The sequence below is a fragment of the Ipomoea nil genome, unplaced genomic scaffold, assembly GCF_001879475.1.
Source record: "Ipomoea nil cultivar Tokyo-kokei standard unplaced genomic scaffold, Asagao_1.1 scaffold2705, whole genome shotgun sequence".
Classification (NCBI taxonomy): domain Eukaryota; kingdom Viridiplantae; phylum Streptophyta; class Magnoliopsida; order Solanales; family Convolvulaceae; genus Ipomoea; species Ipomoea nil.
In genome coordinates, this window is record NW_017619133.1 from 1417405 (window position 1) to 1442916 (window position 25512).

The 25512-nt window shown below is 33.4% G+C and overlaps 1 protein-coding gene and 1 long non-coding RNA gene across 2 annotated transcripts; both read left to right on the plus strand.

The window, feature by feature from the left end:
• Positions 1-60: 60 nt before the first annotated feature.
• On the plus strand, positions 61-1395 carry LOC109156283 (uncharacterized mitochondrial protein AtMg00810-like). The gene has a single exon (XM_019304135.1). It carries the CDS (start codon positions 61-63, stop codon positions 1393-1395), a length of 1335 nt encoding a protein of 444 aa, XP_019159680.1.
• Positions 1396-12849: 11454 nt separating this feature from the next.
• On the plus strand, positions 12850-25446 carry LOC109156385. The gene is made up of 3 exons (XR_002050013.1): positions 12850-12947; positions 13859-13864; positions 25434-25446. It is a non-coding gene; the product is annotated as an uncharacterized LOC109156385 (long non-coding RNA).
• The last annotated feature ends 66 nt before the right edge of the window (positions 25447-25512 follow it).

A 25512-nucleotide genomic window follows, 5' to 3' on the forward strand; every position in this document is an offset into this window, starting at 1 on the left:
AACTCATGGCCTGATTATCTGGACACCTTCAGTCCTGTTGCAAAAATAACCACAATAAGAATGCTACTGGCATTGGCTGCTATTAAAGGATGGACTCTACACAAACTAGATGTGAACAATGTTTTTCTTCATGGTGACCTAGTTGAAGAAGTCTACATGAAACTCCCTCCTGGATTTACTCCTCAAAAACCTAGTCAGGTGTGCAGATTAATAAAAAGCCTCTATGGTTTGAAACAAGCAAGTAGACAGTGGAATATGAAGCTGACTCAAGAGTTGTTACATATGGGTTTCAGGCAAGCTCTATCTAATTCCTCTCTATTTCTTAAAGTTGAAGGAGATAGTTTTGTAGCTCTACTTGTCTATGTTGATGATGTTGTGATAGCAAGTCCAGATTCAAATCAAGTTCAGCAGATCAAAAGGCATTTAGACAATATCTTTCATATTAAAGATTTATGCCCCTTGAAGTTCTTTCTTGGGTTAGAGATTGCAAGGAATAGCTCTGGAATTTCCATGACACAAAGAAAATATGCATTAGAACTCTTAGAGGAAATAGTATTTACAGACTGCAAGCCAGCAAAAACACCTATGGCTACCTCAGCTAGGTTCAGCAAAGACATTGTTGAAAAACTTGAAGTTGTCTCTCAATATAGAGGGCTTGTGGGAAAGCTATTGTATCTAACAATCACAAGGCCTAACATTAGCTATGCCACTCAACAATTATCTCAATTTTTAGATTGTCCTACCAACATACATATGCAAGCCGCTCACAGAATTATAAGATACATTAAGGCAGCTCTAGGTCAGGGTCTCTTCTTCTCAGCAAAGTCTTCCTTACAGCTGAAGGGATTCACTGATTCAGACTGGGTTGCTTGTCCAGACACCAGGAGAGCACTCACTGGATTTTGCATATTCCTTGGCACCTCACTGGTATCTTGGAAATCCAAAAAGCAGGTCACAATCTCAAGGAGTTCCTCTGAAGCTGAATACAGAGCTTTAACATCTACAACATGTGAAATTCAATGGCTTCTATACCTTCTGCAAGACTTAGGGGTTATTGAAAATCCTTCAGCTTCATTGTGTTTTGACAACAAATCTGCCATTGCCATAGTTGAGAACCCTGTGTTCCATGAAAGAACAAAACCTATTGAGTTAGATTGTCACCTAGTAAGGGAAAAGCTACAAAAAGGAGTCCTAAAACTTCTACATGTCTCCACCTCTAATCAGCTTGCAGATGTCTTTACAAAACCCTTGCACGGAATAGTTTCCATGATATTATTTCCAAGCTTGAGCTACATAATATGTATCTTCCAGCTTCCGGGGTGGGAAGGGGGGGTTGTGAACTCATACAACAGGTCAAACAAGAAGTCAAGTCACGAAGATTTAGTTGAAGATTAGTTTGTTAGTTACAATCAGTTAACAGTATTTTACTTTCTACTTCTGCAAATCAGTTAGTTAGCTAGCTTGTATATAGAGCAGACAGCTTCCCTCTATAATATGATTTTGATATTTTTCATTCAATACACTTTCACATTCACCTCTTCTTCCCCAATTCTTATCTACGGAAAATCCAACAGACGGACAGACGGTGGATGGCATCGTCGACGAGAGTGGTGGCGGCGCTGGGTGGCAACTAAGGGCGGTTGGCGTTACAGTGAGGTGCGGTGATGGCGTCACGATTGAGGACGACGGCGGAGCGGGCGAGCCTCCTTTCTCGGCGATGCTGCTTCTGTTTCTTCTCGGCGCCGCACTGGAGGAGAATACTCAACACTTCTGGTTTGAGAAAGGATGAAAAAGGAATGGGTAGGGCTTAGGCCCAAACCCGAATAGCCCCTATCAGTTTTTTCATTCACTGTGAGTCTATTTTTAGTTATTTTGGGCCTGCTTAATTTTCTTTAATAGTTCCTTTATTTCATTTGGGTCTTTAGTTTTTTTTTTTTTTTCCAAATGAATTATTTTCTCTCTCATTCATTACTAAATTATCATTCAACTTTGCAAATGAATTATCTTTAGCTTTTTTTTTTCAAATGAATTATTTCCTCTCTCATTTAATTTTGAGAATACTTTAGTCCTATTTTTCATTTGGGACTTTAGAACCTATTTTTAACAAGTTATTTGGGACCTATCTTGGGTCATTAAAGTATGGATCCTACCATTTTGATTGATATTTTAATAATAATTGTAGCTCCTTTTTGGATTTATAACATGTTTATTAAGTTTTAATTATTACTAACTACCATATTTTGGTATTCATCGTTGGTAATAATATTAAGTTTTGGGTCTATATCAGTACTAGACCATTTTTTCCATGTTATAATACACTTAGGCCATTGAGGTTTATGAGCCTAATTTGAGTGATTAAATGCTATAATTATTGTCTTGACCTGCTTTGAGACATTAAGGATTTAAGGAAAAACATATAGTTATGACAATTGAATATTATTTTATTATTTTCATAATAATTTAGATTGTGATGTTAAGAATCATATTTTGAAATTCTTTTGAATTTTCTTGTCCAAAACTTTTATGGTAATAATGATGATATTATGTAACATTTAATAATAATGATGATTTTCATTATTATAATTAAATGTTGTTCGGTTACAATTAAGAAAATTGATTATTCCGTTATTACTGATATGTAATAATTATTAGAATTAATATAGTAATAACGATTATTGATTTTTGAACCGATGGATCAATGTTTTGTGTCGTTACTATCATCATTTGGTTTCGATTTTGATAGTATGATTTGAAATCATAATTTTGAAACTATTTCATTCTTGATCCAAAACATATGTGTTAATAATGATATTGTTATCATTATTGTTTTTGGATTGTGATGCCCACTTTGATTAAGTATGAATATTGATTTTATATTCATATTTTTTGAGTTTGTTTTATGCATATAATTAAATTAAGTGCATACTATTATTGTTTAAATTATTCAATTTTGTGAGAATTTAATTCGTAAATGTCAACATATCATATGGTTTTATTATGGTTAGAATTTACAATTTTAAGCTAGTTCTCATAAAGTTTACTATATGCATTGGATCATTTTTGTATTGGGCCTACAAGTTAAAAATTTTCAATAATTGAAAAGTATGTGGTTATTATAAATTATTATTCAAATTTTATAATCCTTTAAGTTTTGGATTTATGTTGTTATTTGAATAATAATGTTATAGCTCATTTTAAATTGTTATTATGGTGTACAATTTATTTGGATATGAGCATATTGAATTTCACATATAATTGTTCACTAGCATATAACATTATATTTTCTAGTTATGTGAATTTAATTATGCCTTTGGAATTGCATAAGATAGGAATTATAATAATTCCTTGTTAAGATGAACTTTGTGTGTGGAATAATAAACGGTAGTGCATTATGTTCACCTGAGATTAAAAGTTTTTCCATAGGTGAACTATTAAAGATTTGGAAAGATTGCTCGTCAATTAGGCATTTAGTGTGAGAAAACATGAACCGGTGAAAAATTTTTCGGGAAGGGGCCAATGTGCTACTAGTTCCCTTGAAACATTTTCTCTGTATAAGGAGTTGGTTTTTTTAATGAGGCACTGTCCCAACCAACTTTCCTGGGAGTACACTTGAAATTGTTTATCATATTGTTGCATAATTGTTTTTAGGCTTTAAAGTTGATGCCTAAGATATTAAGAAAATTGTCTAGTGATCTTATAATTTTGATTAATTAAGTAATAGCCACGGTATCTTTGATTAATTGAAATTTTTTGAGATCACATACAGTCATAGACGTATTGATTGTGATTAATTATATGATATAATAAAATTTAGCCCACGGGCAATTTTTTATGTTTATATAATTAATTAGGGTAAAAACACCAAACTATGATCATAATTTAGCCCACAGGAAATTATGCATCGGAATATAGTTTTGGTGAGTTTTATCATTACAGATAGGAAGGTCAATTTATTTAACATATGGTTATAATATAAATAAATTGGCGTCTTCTATCATAAAGTTATGATATATGTGCATATTCAAAGGTATTTTTATGTGTACATTTTGTGGTATTAGTCTAGTTTCTTTTATGTGTATTTATTATGCATGGAAGAAATTTGGATTAATAGCTTGGTACATTAATATTCTTTTGTGTACAAATATCAAGTGATCAATACAATTTCATAACTAAAATTATTAAGTTATTTTGATCACTTTGTGACTAATTACATAAAGTATAATAAAATCTACCCACATGAATTTTATTATATTAATGTAAATAGTCAAGATAAAATATCAAATCATATTTCTTAATTTACCCACAAGGATTGAGAAAAGGAACATGGTTTGATAGTTTTATCATAAAGTTGTAAATGGATCTAATTGAATAAAAATTTAGCCCACAGGCAAGTTTTATGTCACTAGATTCTTCTATCCCTTTTGATAATAATTTTATCATATAATTTTAGTTGAGTCTAATTGAACAAAACTTTAGCCCACAGGCAAGTTTTGTATCACTAGATTCTTCTATTTGATTATCATAAAGTCTCAGTTGAGTCTAATTGAATAAATCTTTAGCCTACAGGCAAGTTTTATGTCACTGGATTCTTCTGTTTAAATTGATAATCAAGATAAAATTTTATCATACCAATTTTAGAATTTATAACATTAAGGCCAGTTATAATTCTGTCACATGGGTTGCATTGGCAACACATGTATTTTGTTAAACTCCAAAACTTTAGTAACTTGAAATTGTTATTGTATGTGGCTTACTTGGTTTTTCAGCCCAACCACAATAGAGCTTTTGAATTTGGACATGATATACTCTTGGATCCTTATGTTGGAATTATACATATCTAGCCAAATTTCAACTAAAGCAATTTAATTTGTTTAAATAGTTGAAAATTGTGTCTGTTACATGTACATATTTAGCATGTCCAACTATGGTGGGGAATTATAATCCTTGTTAGATTAGTTGGACTTGCTGATAATTAGTGGGTATACCATTTATGCTCAAGAATAAATTTAAGAGTGGGAGTAATGGTTTGATCAACGGGAGTGATCATTTAAAAGATCAATAAGATGCCCCATTTGATCAGTGGGAGTGATCATTTGGAAAAATCATTAAAGATGTCCCACTTCAAGATTGGTCCACTTCAAGGATAAGACACCTCGCCTTGTTATTATAAAATCAATAGTTCAATTTGTTGAACTACAAGTTGTGCAACATATTTCTGAAAATGTTGTAACAACATTAATAGTTTATTATTATTATTATTATTATAACAATGGCATTATGTTTATGGTGAACTATCACGAATTAGATTCTTTAGAATTTATTGGAGTCTTTCGTCTCATCAAATTGATCCTGGGCCATTAAGATTTAAAAGGTTCAAGATTCAATGTTGAGAGATATAAAGCATGCAAAGACTCATGATGTTGGTTCATATAGATGAATCTTGGGGATTTTTTGTTTTTATGATGATACAATATTTTTTTATTGTTTCATAACATTACATTAATAAATCCTCGTTATTGCTCTCGGACATAAAAGTTGGACTTCCTTTTTTATTTTGGAGATTATTTATAAGGTGTATGTTTAACATTTCATTTTGTGGGCTTAAGACTCATGAATTTGTTATCTAAGTCGTTGGAATATGGACTACTCATTTAGTATCTTTTGGCTAAGATTAATGAGAGTAGGAGTGGCAGACGTGTCAACTCTGAAAACTTAGTTGTCAGCGATAATATTAAAGATTATGAGTCAGTCATGTAATATATTAGCATTTTGCTAATAGTTTCGGATCCCTATTTAAGGCATGCTTATAAGAATTTTAGGGATCATACATGGCACATGGAACTTATTAAGTAACTATATTATACATACATTTATGTTGTCACTTCTATGTAATAATTTGGATGGTTTCTCCTATGGTTATGCGCATATTTATTTGAGAAACATCCCTAAGGTTGGACCAAGAATAAACGTAGGGTTTATTCATAAAGGACCTGAGTTGGGAATCAAAATGCATGTGATGCATAGATGGTATTACTCACACTTTAATTTATATGACATATCACTATGATTCATGTTTTTTTATCTTCAACAAAGGTTGTGCCAATACTTGCACCAAATGGAAAATTATAACATTTTCCATTAATATTGTACAATGAGGTTGTGCAAGTTAATTAGGCCAAATTTAGCCATTGCGGCAATAATTAGTTTTTGATAACGAATTATAATCAAGAATGAACATAAGGTTTATTCATTAAGTTTTATGCCACATAAGGTACTTAGAGAAGAAGTTATATTGTAATCATAAGTGGATACTACTCTGATTAAGAGGAACTATCTTTATGGTTCACACATGTATTTTTTTTTTTTTTTTTTGGCTTCTTTGAGTTAATACTTGCACTAATTGGGAGAATGTAACATTTTTCATTATTTCACCATTAAGTGGTGCAAGTTTAATAGGTCATTTATGACCATTATGTTGCGGTTTGAAAAGGATGTAACGTTTTCCGTTACAAAGCGCATATAAGGCTATATAAGTTTAGGTCCTACCACTGCTCCGGAACACTTGAAATACACCATCTATATTGTCCGGAGACCAAGTGAGAGACATCGTTACTCTGCGGAAATTTCTACTACGATTATTCACAACGCAATACACAAAGGTGTCAACTATGGCTGGAGTTTTTCTCGATTCCTATGCTTCCGCTATGAGGTTAGATCATTACAAGTGTTTGATTGTATAATTATTCTAACATCCATGACATAGAAGTAATTTTCTCAAATTTACTCTTTAAACTACATTAGCCAGAATTTTTTTGGACAGCACACTGCCAAGAAATTAACGGAATTTTCTGTGATTATTGGAACATGTTTTCAACCCAAACTTTTTATGGATATCAAGATATATAAGTGTAGGTTCTCCAAAAATAAATTCAAGCAAAAAAGAGTTCAGGAAGTATTTTTTGCAAATTTATTTTTCCGACTGCGCCATACAAAATTTTCTCGGGACAGTAAAATATTATATATATATATATATATATATATTATTTTTTTAAAATGTGGCGGGTAGCCCGCGGGCCATAAAGTCCCGCTCCTTGGCGGGATGCGATTTTCGAAACCCACCCCGTACCTATGAGGGGGCGGGACATATTGACGGCTCTATTTGCTATGCTATGAAAATGATGAGTGCCAGCAACCTGGATAGATTCTTTGAAAGTTAATTTGCATGATTGCATACATATTGACGGCTTGTCTTTATTAGGACTCTATTATCCATATTAGACTAGGACTATATTATTCGTTTTAGACTAGGATTCTATCTAGCATCTCTATATATTCGCTCCCTGTACTCTCAGACATTATCACTGAATACAACACAATTATATTCTCATCTGGTATCAGTTAGCCAGGGTTTTCTTTTCCAACATCCATGTTCCTCACTTCGTAGCAGTAGCCGATGGCATCAAACCAAGATACACCGTATGAGAAGCGGTCCGGTCAACGACGTGACATTGATGATTCGTGTCAAATTTGTAAAGGTTTTGGCCACACGGGAGCCAATTGTGTTCGGCATTATGATGATCCGTATCAAATTTGTAACCGTTTTGGTCACACGGGAGCCAATTGTTTTTGGCGCTATGATGATCCGTGTCAAATTTGTAACCGATTTGGTCACACATGAGCCAACTGTTTTCGGCGTTATTCAGGGGCTCCGGGTTTTCAGGCTAATGTGGCCGTCTCTGGTGATAATGGTGATTCCAACGGTCCTCATCAGTGGTTCCCTGACACTGGTGCTACAAATCATGCTACGCGTGATTCCTCTTTGATGACTTCTGCGACAAGTTATGATGGCCCGGAGACTCTGCGAGTCGGCAATGGTACAGGTTTGCCTATTGTTAATGTTGGTTCTGCTTCGTTAGCCACTGATTCTATGTCTTTTAAGTTACATGATGTTTTGCATGTCCCTGGTCTCTCTTCTTCTCTGTTATCTGTCCAGCGTTTTGTAAAGGACAATAATGTTTTCTTTGAGTTTCACCCTCTTTGTTTCTATGTGATAGACATTTTGACCAAGAAGGTTCTTTTTAAGGGACATGCGTCTGGGGGTCTCTACACATGGCCTGCGTCTTCTGCTTCCCCTGCTGCATTTGTTGCTGCACGGTCCTCTTACGTTTGGCACATGCGGTTGGGGCATCCTCATTCTCGAGTATTACGTAAAATTTTAGCGTCTTCGTCTGTTGGTACATTTAATTCTAGTGATCTTCCCAATGTCTCTTCCTCTTGTCAATTAGGAAAATATTCTCGTTTTCCTTTGTCTCGTATCGAAACTACTAGTACGCATCCTTTGGAATTAATTTATTCAGATATTTGGGGCCCTGCGCCATTACTTTTTGCGTCTGGCTTTAAATATTTTGTGTTGTTTGTGGATGATTACACTCGTTATATATGGTATTATCTCATGCGTGCTAAATCTGATTTGTATGCTATATTTGATAAGTTTCGGTCACTAGTTAAACGTTCCTTTTCTCGCAAGATTATTTCTTTTCAATCTGATTTAGGGGGAGAATATAAAAGCTTGGTTCCACTCTTGCATCCTTAGGTATTCGTCATAGGCAATCCTGTGCGTATACTCATGAACAAAATGGCAGGGTAGAATGTAAGCATAGGCATGTTGTTGAAACGGGACTAGCATTAATGGCTCAATCCTCTGTTCCGTCTCGTTTTTGGGATTATGCTTTTGAAACTGCGGTTTATCTAATCAATAAAATGCCCACTCCTGTCTTATCTGATAAATCTCCTCATTATCTCTTGCATCGGTCTCCTCCATCTTATTCATATCTGCGTGTTTTTGGGTGTTTATGCTTTCCAAATCTGCGTCCCTATAATCGCAACAAACTACGGTTTCGGTCATCCCCTTGTGTTTTTCTAGGATATCCTCCATCTTTTCGTGGCTATCGTTGTTTAGACACTAACACTAACAAGGTTTTTATCTGTCGCCATGTGCGATTCGATGAGGCTGTCTTTCCTTTTGTTGCTTCTGTGGATTCGCAGGTTCCAAAACCACGCCCGGAGCCGTGGGGTGTTGCACCAATTGTTTCTGGTGGTGGTCCAACTATTGTCACGGCTCATGACCCTCCTGCCGCGCCCATATCCGCTTCTGACCACGACCGCCAGCAGGCTGCTACTGTCGAGCCCGTGACCGAGTCCGAGCGAACAGTCACGGACCAGCCAGCTCCTCGGCCAAGAGGCTGGCCTCATGGTCGGTCTCGTCCCGCGCTCTCACCCGTTCGCTCTCATGGAATGAATACGAGAAATTTGGGACCACACGATCATGTTGCTTTATCTGCTACTGCTGTTACTCCAGAACCTACATGTTTTGCTCAAGAGGTTAAATTTCCTAAATGGCGGGATGCAATGGATTTGGAATTTAATGCCTTGGTGCACAACAATACATGGAGGCTTGTTCCCTTTAAATCAGGTATGAATGTAGTTGGATGTAAGTGGGTGTTTAGAACCAAGAGAAAGGCTGATGGTTCGATTGAGCATTAAAAGGCTCGGTTAGTTGCCAAGGGATTAAATCAGATTGTCGGTGAGGATTTCTTTGAGACCTTTAGTCCCGTTGTTAAACCGACTACGGTACGTCTTCTCTTATCCCTAGCTATTTCTCGTGGATGGACTATTCGACAGCTAGACATACGCAATGCTTTCCTAAACGGCAATCTCGCTGAGACAGTTTATATGCGTCAGCCCCCTGGCTATGAAGACAAAACGATGCCCGGGCACGTTTGTCTCCTTCAACGTTCTTTGTATAGGCTTAAGCAAGCTCCCCGTGCTTGGTTCACTCGTTTGCATGATTTCTGGTTTCTGCTGGTTTCTCACCTTCCGAGAAGGATGTCTCTCTATTTATATATTCACATGGCAATACTCGTCTATATTTTCTGGTTTATGTGGATGATATTTTGGTTATGGGTTCTGATCCGGCTCATGTGACTGCTCTTATTGACAAGTTGGCTCTTAAGTTTAAAGTTCGTGATATGGGTGTGCCCTCATTCTTTCTGGGTATTGAGACCGTTCCGTTGTCTGATGGCATGCTTCTGTCTCAACAACGGCACATGAAGGATATTCTAAAACGGGCAGGTATGGTTGATTGCAAGCCCGTGGCTACTCCGGTTTCAACCGCGAAGGCCGAGACTAATGTCGTGGTACCGTATGCTGATCTCACTCAGTATCGCAGCTTTACAGGTGCTCTGCAATATCTTACGATAACTCGGCCTGATATTTCCTATGCAGTCAATCGTTTGTGTCAGCACATGCACTCTCCCTCTACTGCGGATTGGGCGGCTCTCAAGAGGGTGTTACGGTATGTAAATGGGACACTACATCTTGGTCTTAAGATTACTTCTTCTCATTCTCTAGATATTCATGCATATTCTGATTCGGATTGGGCTGGCAATCCTGATGATCGAAAATCTACTAGCGGTTTTGCTGTATTTTTTGGGACCAATCTTGTCTCATGGGTTTGTCGAAAACAACGTACTGTGGCTCGTTCCTCAACTGAGGCTGAATACAAAGGACTGGCTGATGTCTCTACAGAGGTTACTTGGCTCGTCTCTCTGATGAAGGAAATCGGGTTTGCGCCACCTGCTGTGCCCAAACTCTGGTGTGACAATCTGGGAGCTACTTATCTGTGTGCTAATCCGGTGTTTCATGCTCACACCAAGCACATTGAGATCGACTACCACTTTGTTCGTGATAAAGTCGCGAAGAATGAATTATAAGTCAATTTTATTTCTACCAAATATCAGATAGCGGATATTTTTACTAAGTCTCTTTCGTCTGTACGTTTTAATTTACTCCGTTGTAAGCTCAATGTTTTGGCTGACCAACCTTGTGCTTGAGGGTGAGTATTAGGACTATTATCCATATTAGACTAGAACTATATTATTCGTGTTAGACTAGGATTCTATCTCGCATCTCTATATATTCGCTCCATGTACTCTCAGACATTATCACGGAATACAACACAATTATATTCTCATCGTCTTACCAATTTGCCGCATCTAATAACTACCAAGTGATGTTACAATGCCATAAAGCAAATGGTGAAAAATGTTTGTGAAGTAGCTATCCTTTTGCGTGAAATTGAGAATATCCTGAATCATTTCAAAGAGTGCTAACTTAGAAGCATTGGTCCCGACCATCCATCATATATTGATGATTGGCGCCAATGGAGGGAGAGACGAATCCCAACTATTTCAACTTTTGTGTCACACAATGGAGCACTCTCTACTATTCAGTCCATTGAGCATATGGTTGTTCAAGTGCTGGCATGAGAAATTGAGAACAATTGGAGAAAATTAAAACCTTAATCCACATGTTTTACTTCAGGTAGATATTCTTTATTGTCATTTTATATTTAGCAGCTTACTTAACAAGTTTAACAAACACTCGTAATTCCAATATATATAATCATCTAATTTAACTTTTATTTTTTAACTTCTAACTTTTTATTCTTAATATTAGCCAATGCCTTGTAAAGTGTTCTTAGAAAATATTTCTATACTTTCCTATTACATTTTCTTACAAAAGGATCAATATGTTGGAAAATTAGTTATTTTTAGCAGAGTTAATACCTAATATAGTCTTTAACTATAGTAATTTTACTCAATTTAGTTCTAAATGACTTTTTTGTGCTCAATTGAATTCTCGACTTTAATTGTTTTACACAGTTTAATCCTTTTGTTAAAAATTCTGTTAGTTGGATGTTAGAAATAGTGTCCTAATGATAATTTATCATCTTTACCTCATTTCGGATGATTCCTTCTTCTTTCCATTATTAAGTTCAACGCATAAATGGAGATCTTCACCCCTAAATCAACTTCAATCCTAAATAAATAAATATTTGCCTAAAATGTTTTTTTTTTTTAATTAAATAGCCTTTTTAATTGGATTTGGGTATGAAGATTTGTATTTCTGTGTGGATCTTAATAAGGGGAAGAAAAATCTCAAATGGGATGAAGGATGAGAAATTACTGTTAGGACCACAATTCTAACCATCAACTAACAGAATTTTTAACAAAGGACTAAATTGTGTAAAACCATTAAAGTCGGTGACTAAATTGAGCAGAACATGTCATTTAGGACTAAATTGAGTAAAACCACTATAGTCGAGGACTATACTGGGTATTAACTCATTTTTAGCATGTGAAATGACTATTTCAAGCATAATTTTGAGTGGGGTCTACTTTCTATTTAGATCGGATCTAAGTGGACTCGATTTTCTTGAGTGAGAGCTTTAATTCAACGTATAATATACTCAAAACGGATAATATATGAATGAAAAATTGATTCTCAAAGTATAACCATTTAAATTGAAAAGGCTTTGACGAAATTTTTGTCTCACATTGAAGAAGGAAGCGAGTTTGCACCAATAAATTTGTATTAATATATATACAATTTTTTAAAGGTGTTTGAATGGTATAATCTAAAAGCTTTCTTTCATTCATATAATTTTTTTTTTTTTTATGACGTTGAGAACTCGCCGCTGCTAAACATTTTTGTATATATGAGCGTGGAGAATAAGTCATTCTTGCCAACAAGTCTTCTTGGACGTCCAATTCTGCCATCTCCTGATTCGATGGCAACAATTTCAAGAAATTTTCTACCAATACGTTCGTCTCTTCATTAATTAGATAGACGAGTTACTATCATTCGAATCAATTATAAGGGAGTGTTTGGTGGGATGGAAAATATTTTTCATGAAAAATATTTTTTTAAAATAGGAGAAAAATATTGTTTTATGTTGTTTCGTTGCATAGAAAATATTTTTTTATTGAAATTTGGCTTTTTAAAAGTGAAGGAAAACAAAATCTTAACAAAAGATTGGTATTTTGTTTTCCAAAGGATTTGGGAAGAAAGTATTAACAAAATTGGACTATTTTACCCTCATCAAAGTTTATTAATTACACATGTATATATTATTGATAAGGGCATATTGGTCTTTTATTCATAATTTCTTACCATTCCATATTCAACCAAACAAATGGAATTCATATTCCCACTAATTTGTTTTCCACTAACCAAACAATAAAATCTATTTTTCTGGTAATTTGTTTTCCATGGAATTTGAATTCCATTTCCTTTCAAATATTTTCCAGTGAACAAACTGGCGGTAAGTCTGTAACAATGACCTGAAAGTAGGGACAGAGCCAAAAAACTTGAGTTGAAGAGCCGAAGTTATAGAACAAATTTATCATGTCAGTCGACATTATTAGTACCAACAGTTCAATATCATTATACATACTATACATGATTGTGTTGATTATTGTTGATAATTATTTTTAATTATATTATGTGCAATAATGTATGAAATATATAATTATATGAATTTGATCGACGTCAAACATTACTTTTGAAATTTTCACATAACACAAAATAGATTAAATGCTAAAAAAAAAAAAAGTATTTCCATTTTTTTTAAATATGCATTGTCACTCTTTTATCAAATAAACGTTGTCAATTGTTTTGTCAAACAACTTTTTTTAATAATTAATTGATATTCATTTTACTAATTAATTAAATATATATTTAAAATTTTAAGAGATGAAGATGAAAATTAAAATCGCAAAATACAGAATCATTATTAATTTTTGTAAATTTCAAAACTAATCCTTTAATCTAACAAATTTACATCCTAATAAAAGTGTAACTAAATAATAAAAACACACAATAAATTACTAATTAATTAACAAGTTTACCAAACACTCATAACTCCAATATATATAATCATCTAATTTAACTTTTATTTTTTAACTTATAACTTTTTATTCTTAATATGAGCCAATGCCTTGTAAAGTGTTCTTAGAAAATAGTTCTATACTTTCCTATTACATTTTCTTACCATAGATCATTGTAAGTGTGCCGTGAATCTTGAATGCAAGATGATACTAACTTGATTTTATATTAAGTTATAATCATATTCATTAATTTAGTCATTTATCAATAATAAATAACGATAATTAAGTACAAAAAATAAATCAAGTACACAATAAATTGTTACGCAGTTTGGAGCGCTTCTCCTACATCTGCGGGGCAACCCACGTCTGCCCAATCCACTATAGATGTTCACCAAGGAGTTTTACAAGAGGTAAGTACAAATGACTATCAACCGTTACTACCACAACCTTTCCTAACACCTACTTAGAACTTAACCGTGTATGTCTTAACAATCTTCAAGTGAAGTTTCAACTAACCCAGGTACAAACAGTACAACTCAGAATAAAACCCACATAGAGCAATGTAATAAAATAGATTAAGAAGATAGCACTGTATAGAATTTCCTCTCTCTCAATTTGGCAGTTCTCAATTCGTCAGTTTCCATAATGGGATGCCTTCCTTTTATAGTAATACTTACTCAACCAGCTTGATCTATATTAATAGCATGCCATTTGCTTCGAAGAACCACAACCACTCTTTTAATTTTGAAATCCTCATAATGAGCATCCACCAAATACAAGTTCTGCTGACTTTCCTTTCTCATGTAACCAATAATTGATAGCCACTCAAATAAATATCATATGATAGGAAATGTTCCAAAAGCTTAGCCTAACTTAAATCTATTAAAAATAAAATAAAATAAATTAGCAAACATAAGTTTTAATGTGTACTAACTTTGTACACTTACAATTATTATGTCGAAAAAGTAGTTATTTTTGACATGTGAAATGACTATTTTCGGGCATGTTTTGAGTGGATCCACTTTGAATTTGGCTCTGATCTAAGTGGACTTAAGTTTTCCAAAGTAAGAGCTTTAATTTAATATATAATATAGTCAAAACGGATAATAATATGTGAATAGGAAATTGATTTTCAAGAACCATTTGAGTTGAAAAAAATTGGAAGACTTTGATGAAACCTTTTTCTCACATTGGAGAAAGAAGTGAGTTTGCACTATTGTCAAAAAAAAAAAGTGAGTTTGCACTTGTATATATACAATTCTTTTAGAACATATCATTTTTAGTCCCTCGACAAGAATACATGAGTCAATTTTAGTCCTTGATTATTAAAATTATCAAATTAGGTGCATAATTACTCAACTTGTATTACATTTAGTCCTTGACTATAAACATTTTTAAATTAGGTGCATGACTATTCAATTTGTATCACATTTCGTCTTGGCGTTAAATTTTTTGACCAAATTTCTAGCGAAGTCACCGGTGACCAACTAATTTATTTAATTTTTATTTTAAAAATTATTTTAATAAATTTTAAATTTAAAAACATAAAAATAAAAATAAAACAAAATAAAATTAAAAAAAAAAAAAATGCCGGCCACCCTCATCCATCGTCTCTGCCGGAGACGAAGGAGGAGGGTAGGAGGGTGGCCGGACTTCTTTTTTTTTTTTTTAAAGGTTTTTAACTTAAAAAATAATTTTTTAAATAAAAAATAAATAAATTAGTCGGTCACTGGTGACTTGGTCGGAAATTTAACAGCAGGACCAAATGTGATACAACTTAAATAGTTATGCACCAAATTTGAAAATGTTAATAGTCAAGGACTAAAATTGATACATGTGTTGGTCCCGAATGGGTGGCGAGAAGTCTCGAGGGGATTAATAGACTTCTCTAACTTTTCAAACTTTTCTTAAACACACAACACTTTGGTAATTTCAACTCTAAATAACAAGTATAAACAAGTTAAACAACTTAGAGTGTGCACAGCGGAATATGTAACGGTAAAGTGTTATGCTTGATTGTGCGGTGCTCAAAGAGAGATTCAAAACATGCAACACGTTAGAAAGACTTGATATAGATTAAAGATGATGTATGCAAAATTTCACTCGCATGTAAACGTGGGAACTATCAAATCCAGATAGATAAAGATATGTTATTGATAATAACGGGTATACCATATAGTCATATACCATGGCACGTTATTCTATTTTTTTTTAATTAAGTTTATTTTGTTTTCAATAAAAAAATTAAGTTTATTTTTAATTTTTCTTTTTTGTAGAAAAAAATTAATATATAGAAATATATCATTAACAAAATTGTGGGTTAGATCAGAGTTCTTAAGACTTTAATATTAGAATTTTATAAGGATTTTTAGGCAATGTTAACGGTGAATTAACGAAAAAGATAATATTTAACGGGAAAGTTAACGGATAATCATATAATTAAAGATAAATTAGGAAATCTCAAGGAAAAATTAAAATCTGAACAATCTAAACCATTTATTTGAATTAATAATTTGACGACCATATTTTTTACCATTATAGGCCTAACTTTGTTTGGCTCTTATTAGTATATATAAGTAGATAGTAGATGTAATAATATACTCACCTTATGAAGTGGCCTCGTAACAGGAAACGAACTCGGCTTCCATGGTAGAAGTAGTTATTAAAGACTGTTTAACACTTCTCCATGAGATAGCCCCACCGGCCATAATAAAAAATGTACCCTAAAGTTGATCTTCGAGAATCAACATAACCAGCGAAGTCCGTATCAGAATAACCGACAACATCTAGGATGTCCGTCTGCCTAAACCCAAGCACGTGACTCTTAGTTCCTTTTAGATACCTCAAAACTCTCCTCAAGAGAAATTGTTTCACATAAGAAACATCTCATTGTCATTGGTGGCAAGCAAAATGTCATCCACATATAAAACAAGAAAGCATATTTTACTCCCACTCACCTTCCGGTATATACAATGGTCAAGAGGATTTTCAACAAAACCAAATGAAGAAATAACCCCATCGAACTTGATATACCATTGATGGGAAGCTTGTTTTAGACCGTATATGGATTCTTAAGCTTACAAAATAAATTCTCACCACCCCTAGAAGAGAAACCTATAAACTTCTTCTTCTAGATCACCATTAGGAAACACAGTTTTCACATCTATTTGTTGTAACTCAAAATGTGCAACTAATTCTAAAATGACTCGAAGTGAATCTTTCGTTAATACAAGGGAGAACATTTCCTTGTAATCAATTCCTTCCTTTTGAGTAAATCCCTTCACAACAAGTCGGGCTTTGTATCTATCAATATTGCCTAATGAATCTCTTTTGGTTTTAAAAACCAATTTACAAACCATAAGGCAATTCAACAAGTTCCCGAACCCCATTGCACTTCATGGAATTTATTTCATGGCTTTATACCATAAGTCGGATTGGGCTCATTTAGTGGCTTGAGAAAACATCTTAGGATCATTTTCGACTCCAATGTCAGATTCTTGTAGATACGAAACGTAATAACTAGGTACTGTTGATCTTTTCAACCGAGTAGACCGTCTTAATGTTGAACCTCCATCACCTTGCAAAGGTTGTGGTGCAACTACCTCTTCAAAAACTGGGGGCAGTCCTTGGATTGGTTTAGTCTGTATCGGGGTTCAGAATTTTGTAAATCCTGAATTGGTTCAACCATAAGTTTAGAATCTAGTTCAGGAAATTGCTATAAGTCCTGAAGTGATTCTTCCAAAGGTTGAGTCTTAACAGTTGGTGGAATCTTAACAGTAGGTTGTATAATCGCAAGTGGGACCGAAGGAACATTGCGTATAATTACAACCCCATTAGATGACGTAGAAGGTTGAGAGCCATTATGATCGAATGAAGGAACTAAGTCCTTTAATCAATCTCTCCCACTGATCAAGTCATCTTCAAGAAACTTAGCGTCCCTTGATTCCAGTATCCTTGTAGTATGAGATGGACAATAAAACCTATAACCCTTAGAAGATTGTGCATATCCAATAAAGAAAGCACTAATAGTCCTTGGGTCAAGCTTCTTTTCGTGCGGGTTATATATCCTCCCCTCAGACGGACATCCCTAAATACGCATATGTTGCAAACTCGGTTTCCAACCTTTGAAGAACTCAAATGGTATCTTAAGGACAACCTTGGTTGGAAAACGGTTTAATATATACGTTTCCGTCTTAAGTGTTTCACCCCACAACGATTTTGGAAGGCAAGATTTACTTTGCATACTCCACACCATATTCAAAGGGTCTAGTTCCTTCATCCAGCAACACCGTTTTAGTCCGAAGACCCAGGCATGGTGTATTGGGAAATAATCCCATGCTCTTGAAGAAACTTTACAAAGGGACCTGGTGTTTGTCCATTTTCAGTGTATCTACCATAGTATTCACCACCCACATCAGATCTAACTATTTGTATTTTCTTGTTACATTGGATTTAACTTCAGCCTTAAATAATTTAAAGGCATCCAATGTTTCATGCTTATTATAGAAGAAAATTAACATAGGTAGATCTTCATAAATCATTAATGATGGTGATGAAATATTTGTGAATGAATTTTCGTTAATACTACATCGTTTGGTTCCGTTTTGAACATGTAAAGAATTATGATTTAAATCATTCTTTAAGTTAAGACGATAGAGACCATCAGACAATGTACCATCACAAACACAAGTGGAATTATTGAATAATTTGAAATACTTGTGATTAAATTCGAATGTAAATCCAAAAGGGTACAAGTCTTGAAACTGAAATTAAATTCCTCGAAAACTAGGAACATAAAAGGTCTCACCTAATGTCAAAACAAAACATTATTCAAAAAACTAAGTCGCAAATTTCAACAGCTTCAACTAGTGATGCAATCTTGTTTCCAGATAAGATGCTTCACTCAGTTCCCGTCGGCTGCCTTAGATTCTGCATGTTCTGCAAAGAATTTGCAATGTGGATTGGTGAACCAGAATCAATCCATCAAGAATTAGTATTAACATCTGATATATTAGATTAAGAATATATAAAGAAGGGGGAAATATTACCCTTATCAGACATCCACTTCTTGAATTTGGTACAATCTTTCTTCATGTGTCTTTTCTTTTTACAGAAGAAACACTTTTGTACCTTCTTAATATCAGCTTTTGGGGTCAATTTTCCCTTTGCTTTTGCAGTGAATCCCTTGGGGTTCCCAGATTTTCCTTTGGGGTTTGTTGTGGCCAACATTGCGCTCTCCCCAACCTCTTCAATAAGCCTATGTTCCTCTTGTGCACACATGGTTATCAAGTCATTGATAGACCATTTGTCCTTATGTGTGTTATAGGAGATCTTAAAAGGGCTATAGTGTTGAGGGAGGGTGTTAAGTGCAAAGTGCACAACAAAGGTATCTGGCAAAATTATGTCCAACTTATTCAGTTGAGCCGCAATATCCCTTACTTGCATGATGTGTTTGCGCGTGCCCTTAATAGTGGAAAGACGAAGACCAACAAACTTCATGATTAGAGTACTTGCCAAAGCTTTATTGGATGTAGCAAATTGGTCATCAATAGCTTTGAACAAGGGTTCGACTTTATCACAATGCTCAATTGACCCACGAATGCTTCTTGGGATTCGTGTCTTAATGAAATACACACACAACCGATTAGATCTAATCCATTGTGAATGAAATTTCTTGTCAGCCTCAGAGCTATCATTAGTGATAGGAGCAGGCTCTTTATTGTGAATAGGGGAAATCCATCTCTAACAACCCTAAGTGTAGGAGAACAACGTCTTTCCACTCTTGGTGATTATCATCGCTTAGCATAGGAACGTCAATCATTATTGTCTTTTGAGTTGAGATTTGAGGTTCTGTAAAGTATAATAAAAGCTTGGTTAGATTTTTCCGAGGCACATAGATAGAGAAAGACTGATGTGCATATTATTACCAATGTAAGTTATGCAAGAGATAGACTTGAATGCCATAAAAATTGCATGTGGGCTAAATTTTTACGCAAAATAAATCTATCAAAGCTGAATAGTGGAAACGGAATGGGTACGGATTTTGATTTGGTTTTTCCACCCTTAATGATAAAACTACCAAACTATATGCCGATTCATAATCCCTGTGGGCAAATTATGATCATAGTTTAGTATTTAATCCTAATTCATCCTACAAATACAACAAAATTGCATGTGGGCTAAATCTTGCAATATTACGTAGAATGAATTACAAAGGTATTGCCTATTCTCAATGTGATTTAAACTAAAAAGACAATTTAGGCAATTAAAGATGCTGTGGCTACTCTTTAATTACAAAAATTGTAATCACTTGGCAAAACGAGAATTTAAAGCCTAGCAAACATATTAAACCAACACATGATAGACAATCATTAGGTATACTCCCAGGAAAGTTGGTCGAGATAAACTCGGTTAAATACCAACTCCTTAGACAGAGTAACGTCGCAAGAGGACTAGTAGCAACAAGGCTTTTAAGCCAAGGCCATAGAACTAGTATTCCTCCCCAAGAAACTTCCCTAAGTCATGTGTTCTCATGTTTGAAGTAAAATTGTTTGTGAGATCTATAAGATTGGATACACCTATGGATAAGGCTTTAATAGGGTAAACTATAATTTTTATGTACTTTATGTGCTTTAAGAACTTTAAGCACGAGTGGAGTAATAATTGATGAGTAAATAATGATATGCGCAATCTATTCTTAAAAGGCACTAATTTACCTAAAAGGCACCAAATCATGCTTAAAAGGCATTTAAATCATACCTAAAAGGCTCTAAATTAGTCCTTAAAAGAGCATGCATTTCTAAAGACATAATTATAACAGTAAAATAGTTATGGCAATAAACATATAAGGCATGCTTAGATTATGCATATCAATTACTCATACTCCATAAATAAATTGTAACACTTAATACAATTTAAATCTGAAAATTCAATATTAAATTAATATTCAAACAAATTTAACACTTAATAATTTGTTCAAAAAAATGAATAATAATTTAATATTGACTTTAGGCAAAATCAATTGGATAATTTTAATAAGAAGAAGTCTAAATATGATGAACAAATAATACTTAAGCAAGCCCAAACCAAACATGCCTTTTTTTTTTTTTAATCCAGGTCTGCCCAAATTGGGCCAGACCCAGCCAAAGTTCTTCATCATCTTCTTCTTTCTTTATCTGGCCGAACCACCAGGAAGACAGCAAGAAAAAAAATAAAAATCCAACCATTTTTATTTGTATTTATATTTAATCTTCCGTAAAATAGCCTTTATCCAATTGATTTAAACATAAAATAAAAGATACTTAATGCGGAAAAAAAAAATTTCAGCAGTCCAAACAATTGCATATAATTATTCAAGTATGAATATCTAACATATGCAATCAAAAAACACTTAAGCTAGGCAGAGATTATACAGGCAACTGATACCAACTGTAAGCATATTAATCACGTAGGAACTTAAATACGTGACAGGATCTTTATTTAAGTACTAAGTACTAACCTCCAGCCATAGCTTCCGATTGATGAAGGTTGTATAGACACGGGACTGCTGCGGCAGAGTAACAGTATATGTTTCTCTCACTTTCTCAACCCTCTCTGGATGGTGTATGAGGAATGAATGTTAAGTAGTGAGAGGACTATTAAGGACTCTTTATATAATAACCATATGCCATCAATATGGTAACTGAATCCCTTCCTAATCACACTCCTTATCTTTTACAATCAAATATTACCTTAATTGATAGGAGTATGTATGGAAGAATTGCACCACATAACATATTACCTTAATTATTATAAAGTTGACTTAATATTATAATAATGTAATTAGGAAAATGTTACAATGCACTCATCAAAGGATCGGCCATCACACATTTGCTCACTTCGATATCCAAACTCGGTTTGTAGCTCTTGCAACTTTTGCATCTTAGTTGCAATTGGTTTCGGCAGTGGTGCAATTGGCGTGGACTGTGAAACACCTTGTGGGGTTAAGCTTGAACTAGCATGTGTACCCATGAGATAGTCGGTCATGCTTCCACCACGACCTCTACTAGATTCTCCTCGAGATGCTCCTCTAGATGTTGTTGGCCGAATGAGCTCAACAATTGGTCCTCTCGGCTATGGTGCATAGGATGCGGGTACAAAATGACTTGCAAGTCTTTCCCCCTTTTCGGCAGCATCAATAAATCTTTGGAAGCTTTCCGAAGCGGTGACTTGATTGTTTAGAACCCATCTAGCAAATTATTACTCTATTCAAATTTTACTTAGTACATCGATATTTTATAATTTTATTATCTTTATTGTTTATGACTTTTCAATTTTAGCATTTCATATGCAAAATAGATCATTGATACCTTCTTCCTTAAATATAAGTCATCTTCAATTGTGGTACATTGTTCATATTTTCCCTACACAAACATGTTAAAATCAAATTTTTTATTTTACAAATGAAATATCTATAATAAAGAATATTGTAATTTAAAAAGAAATATTAAAAAGTACTAAAATATTGTGTAATAAAAAAATTTTTAATAAAGTTTAATGGTTTTTATTAAAAAAAAAAAAAACTTACAATACCACCAGAGCATTGTCAAAATCTACAACTTGATTTTCATTTATCCATGAAGTTTGAATTTCCAGTTGCTCACCACATCTACAGTGGATAATTGAAAACCTTTCTCCAAATCCATAGTAAACACTACCATCGTTAGAAGAACAAGACAAATAGGAATTAGTCATACCCAGGACGAGTAGATGGAGAATGGTGTGTGTGTCTTCCTCTTTCTCTTCCTTCTTCTCTTCCTCGTTGCTTTGCTCTGCGTTGTGCGTACTGCGTAACTATTCCTTCTTCCAGAATGCAGAGACAAAAAATGGGTTTAATAGCTAGCTCAAGTCTCAACTTTCCTATTTTTAAAACTTAGAATGATCGATTTTACCCTATTATTATATAATTTAAAATGGATTACAACTTTCCGGTGAAATTTGGCTTGGTGGATCAAATATGTTAAAAATTGCATAGTTAGGGTACTAAATTGTTAGTTTTTAAAGTTGTGGATTGAAATTAACAAGATCTCAATAGTCATAAAACCAAAAGTGAAATTTTTTTTTAATATATAAACTTCCTTGATTATCGTTAAATATTAGTCTTTGGCAATATAAGTTACATTGGTTTTTTTAAATTAAACGTGTATTTATTTGTGTTTGGAAGATTTACGTCAAAAAGTAATTTGATGACAATTACAAAAATATATAACAAAAAATACTATACAAAATTTAGTAGCAATTATGATCAATAATTTTTAAATAAGAAAATAGTAAGAAAAAAATGAAAATATATTTTAGCAATAGTTATAAAATCGCTACTAATAACACTAAAATCTGAAAGTATTTTTTTTACAAGCGACACTTTTTAACCGTCATTGATGTTTAAGGTTAATATTAAGGCTCTGTTTGGCAGAGCTTATATAGGAATTTATAGCTTATTTTAAACTACTAATAAACTATAAGCTCTGTTTGGTAATGTTCTCAAAATAAGCTCCTAGCTTAAAATAAGAGCTTATTTTGGAACGCTACCTTAGGTAGCGTTTCAAAATAAGCTCCTAGTTTCCTAATTTTTTTTTTCCATCTTTTTCCTTATTATTTTAAAGAAATGACATAATTTACCCTTCCCAATTAAAACCATTTTCTCTTCTCCTTTATCCACAACTTTCACCACAAATAATAATAATAATAATAATAATAATAATAATAATAATAATAATAATAATATCATCATCATCATCATCATCATCATCATCATCATCATCATTATTATTATTATTATTATTATGAGATTTGCAACAATATCGCTACTTCATTATGAGATGTTAGATCATGATTATGCTAATAGTTTTATTTCAAAATGTTTTTTCTTTAAAGACAAAATGTTAAATTTTAATACGTAAACAAACTAATTTAAGTTTTATGAAGATGCCCTTTTTAGTCTTTTTACATTTACCAACTTATCAAAAAGCTAATTTTACCAAACACTTTCAGTCATAACCGCTAGCTTAACAGCTCTTCAGTTTTTAGCTCCAAGCTTATAGCTTTTCAGCTTTCAGCTCCTTTAATTTTCAGCTTTCAGCTCCAAGCTTATAGCTTTTCAGCTTTCAGCTCCTAGCTTATAGCTTTTCAGCTAGGTTTGCCAAACATAGCCTAAGTAAATATTAGTTGTGGTTCATGATGAATCGTCACTAAATGCAGTCAAAGACTGTCGCAAAATAAGTTTCCCACTAATACTTGTGGTTGTAAAAAAACGCCACTAAATCCTTCAATTCGCAACACACTATTTTAAAAATTATGAGCCAAAATTCTAACAAACCAGAAGGAAATGAGTATTTAATCTCTGAATACTATATGAAGGAAGAGCGATTCTCACCAAGAACAAGCTGCGGTAATCCAAGCAAAGAACCTTAATTAATTGCTTCCAAATAAAGTGCAAGCCATCATATTATATTAAGATTTAGATTTTTGTACAGTGATTCTTTTTATTTATTTTAGTTTTCTAATGAACTAAAATACCATAAATATTGTCACATCCTCTCCTTGAGAGAAAGTCACAGGATCAAATCTCAGTGGGGTATTGACTCTTTGAACTGCAATAAATAAAGAAAGTATAGAATATATATTACCTTGTAATAGAGTCAATAGTACTAAAATGTACTAAAATAACATAAATATTGTCATTTTATAATGCAAAAAAGTTTAGAGTTTTACATATTGGGATTGAATGATAGGGTTTACACAATTTGAATGCTAACTTTCTACTCATTTGTTGGTTTTGAACTCATATTTTAGAAATTTAGTATTTAAGCAATATAATTTCAATTCAGATTTTGAGTTATTGTTTTTTCTTTTTTTTGTTAAATACTCATAATTTCTTACAAGGTAGTATTAAGAATCTAAGACCCTATCACCGAGATTTGAACCTATGATCATCCATTTAGAATGATAACTGAGATGTCATCATACTACATGGTAGTTGGTAAGTTATTGCTCTTATTTCTATTTTACTTAACTACTATTACCATGTCCACCAATTTAAAGATTATGTTTTAATTTTAATGTATTTGCTCTTTAATTAGCATATATGTTAGAGTTATCTAAATTATGTCGGAGAGAGATAGAATTAGTGAACTTCTGATAGAGATTCTTGAAAATATTTTGGAATTGTTGTCAAAAGATGCTAGAATGTTGTATTGTCCACTGGATTGAGAGATATTTGGTCCAGTCTTAAACAACTCAAATACATGTGCCCATTTGTTGGGTATGTAGCACAATGGACCTATTCGGAAATTTGAGTCTTAATGATAACAAGGCACATCCGGCTATGGAGGATAATAATAGTCCATTGTATGACATTGATAACTTGTAACGTTCTGACACGCAAAAAGAAGTTGATAAAATGCACATTTGTTTTTATTACATGCTTCCGCCTTACACGGGAGAAGTTGCATCTTCATTATGTTTTGATCTATTAATCATTCTTTTGATGATGTTATGCTTAGAGAACCTCTCATTTATATGAAAATGCTTTAATGACTAGTAAATTAGTAATTGGCTTATCTATGGAAGGAATTTTTCTGACTATCAAATGCCTCACTTAACATTGTTAGATGAAATAATTTACGCACAAACAAAAAAAAAAAAAAAAAAACAACATAATTGAAGTAATTTATTAACAAAAGCAAATTTAGAAACATTCTTAATTGCCCACAATGCTCGCTGATTGCTGATTACAAATACATCG

What these genes read in the sequence shown, in the direction of transcription:
- LOC109156283 (XM_019304135.1), top strand. Translation starts at nt 61, where the DNA reads ATGCTACTGGCATTGGCTGCTATTAAAGGATGGACTCTACACAAACTA.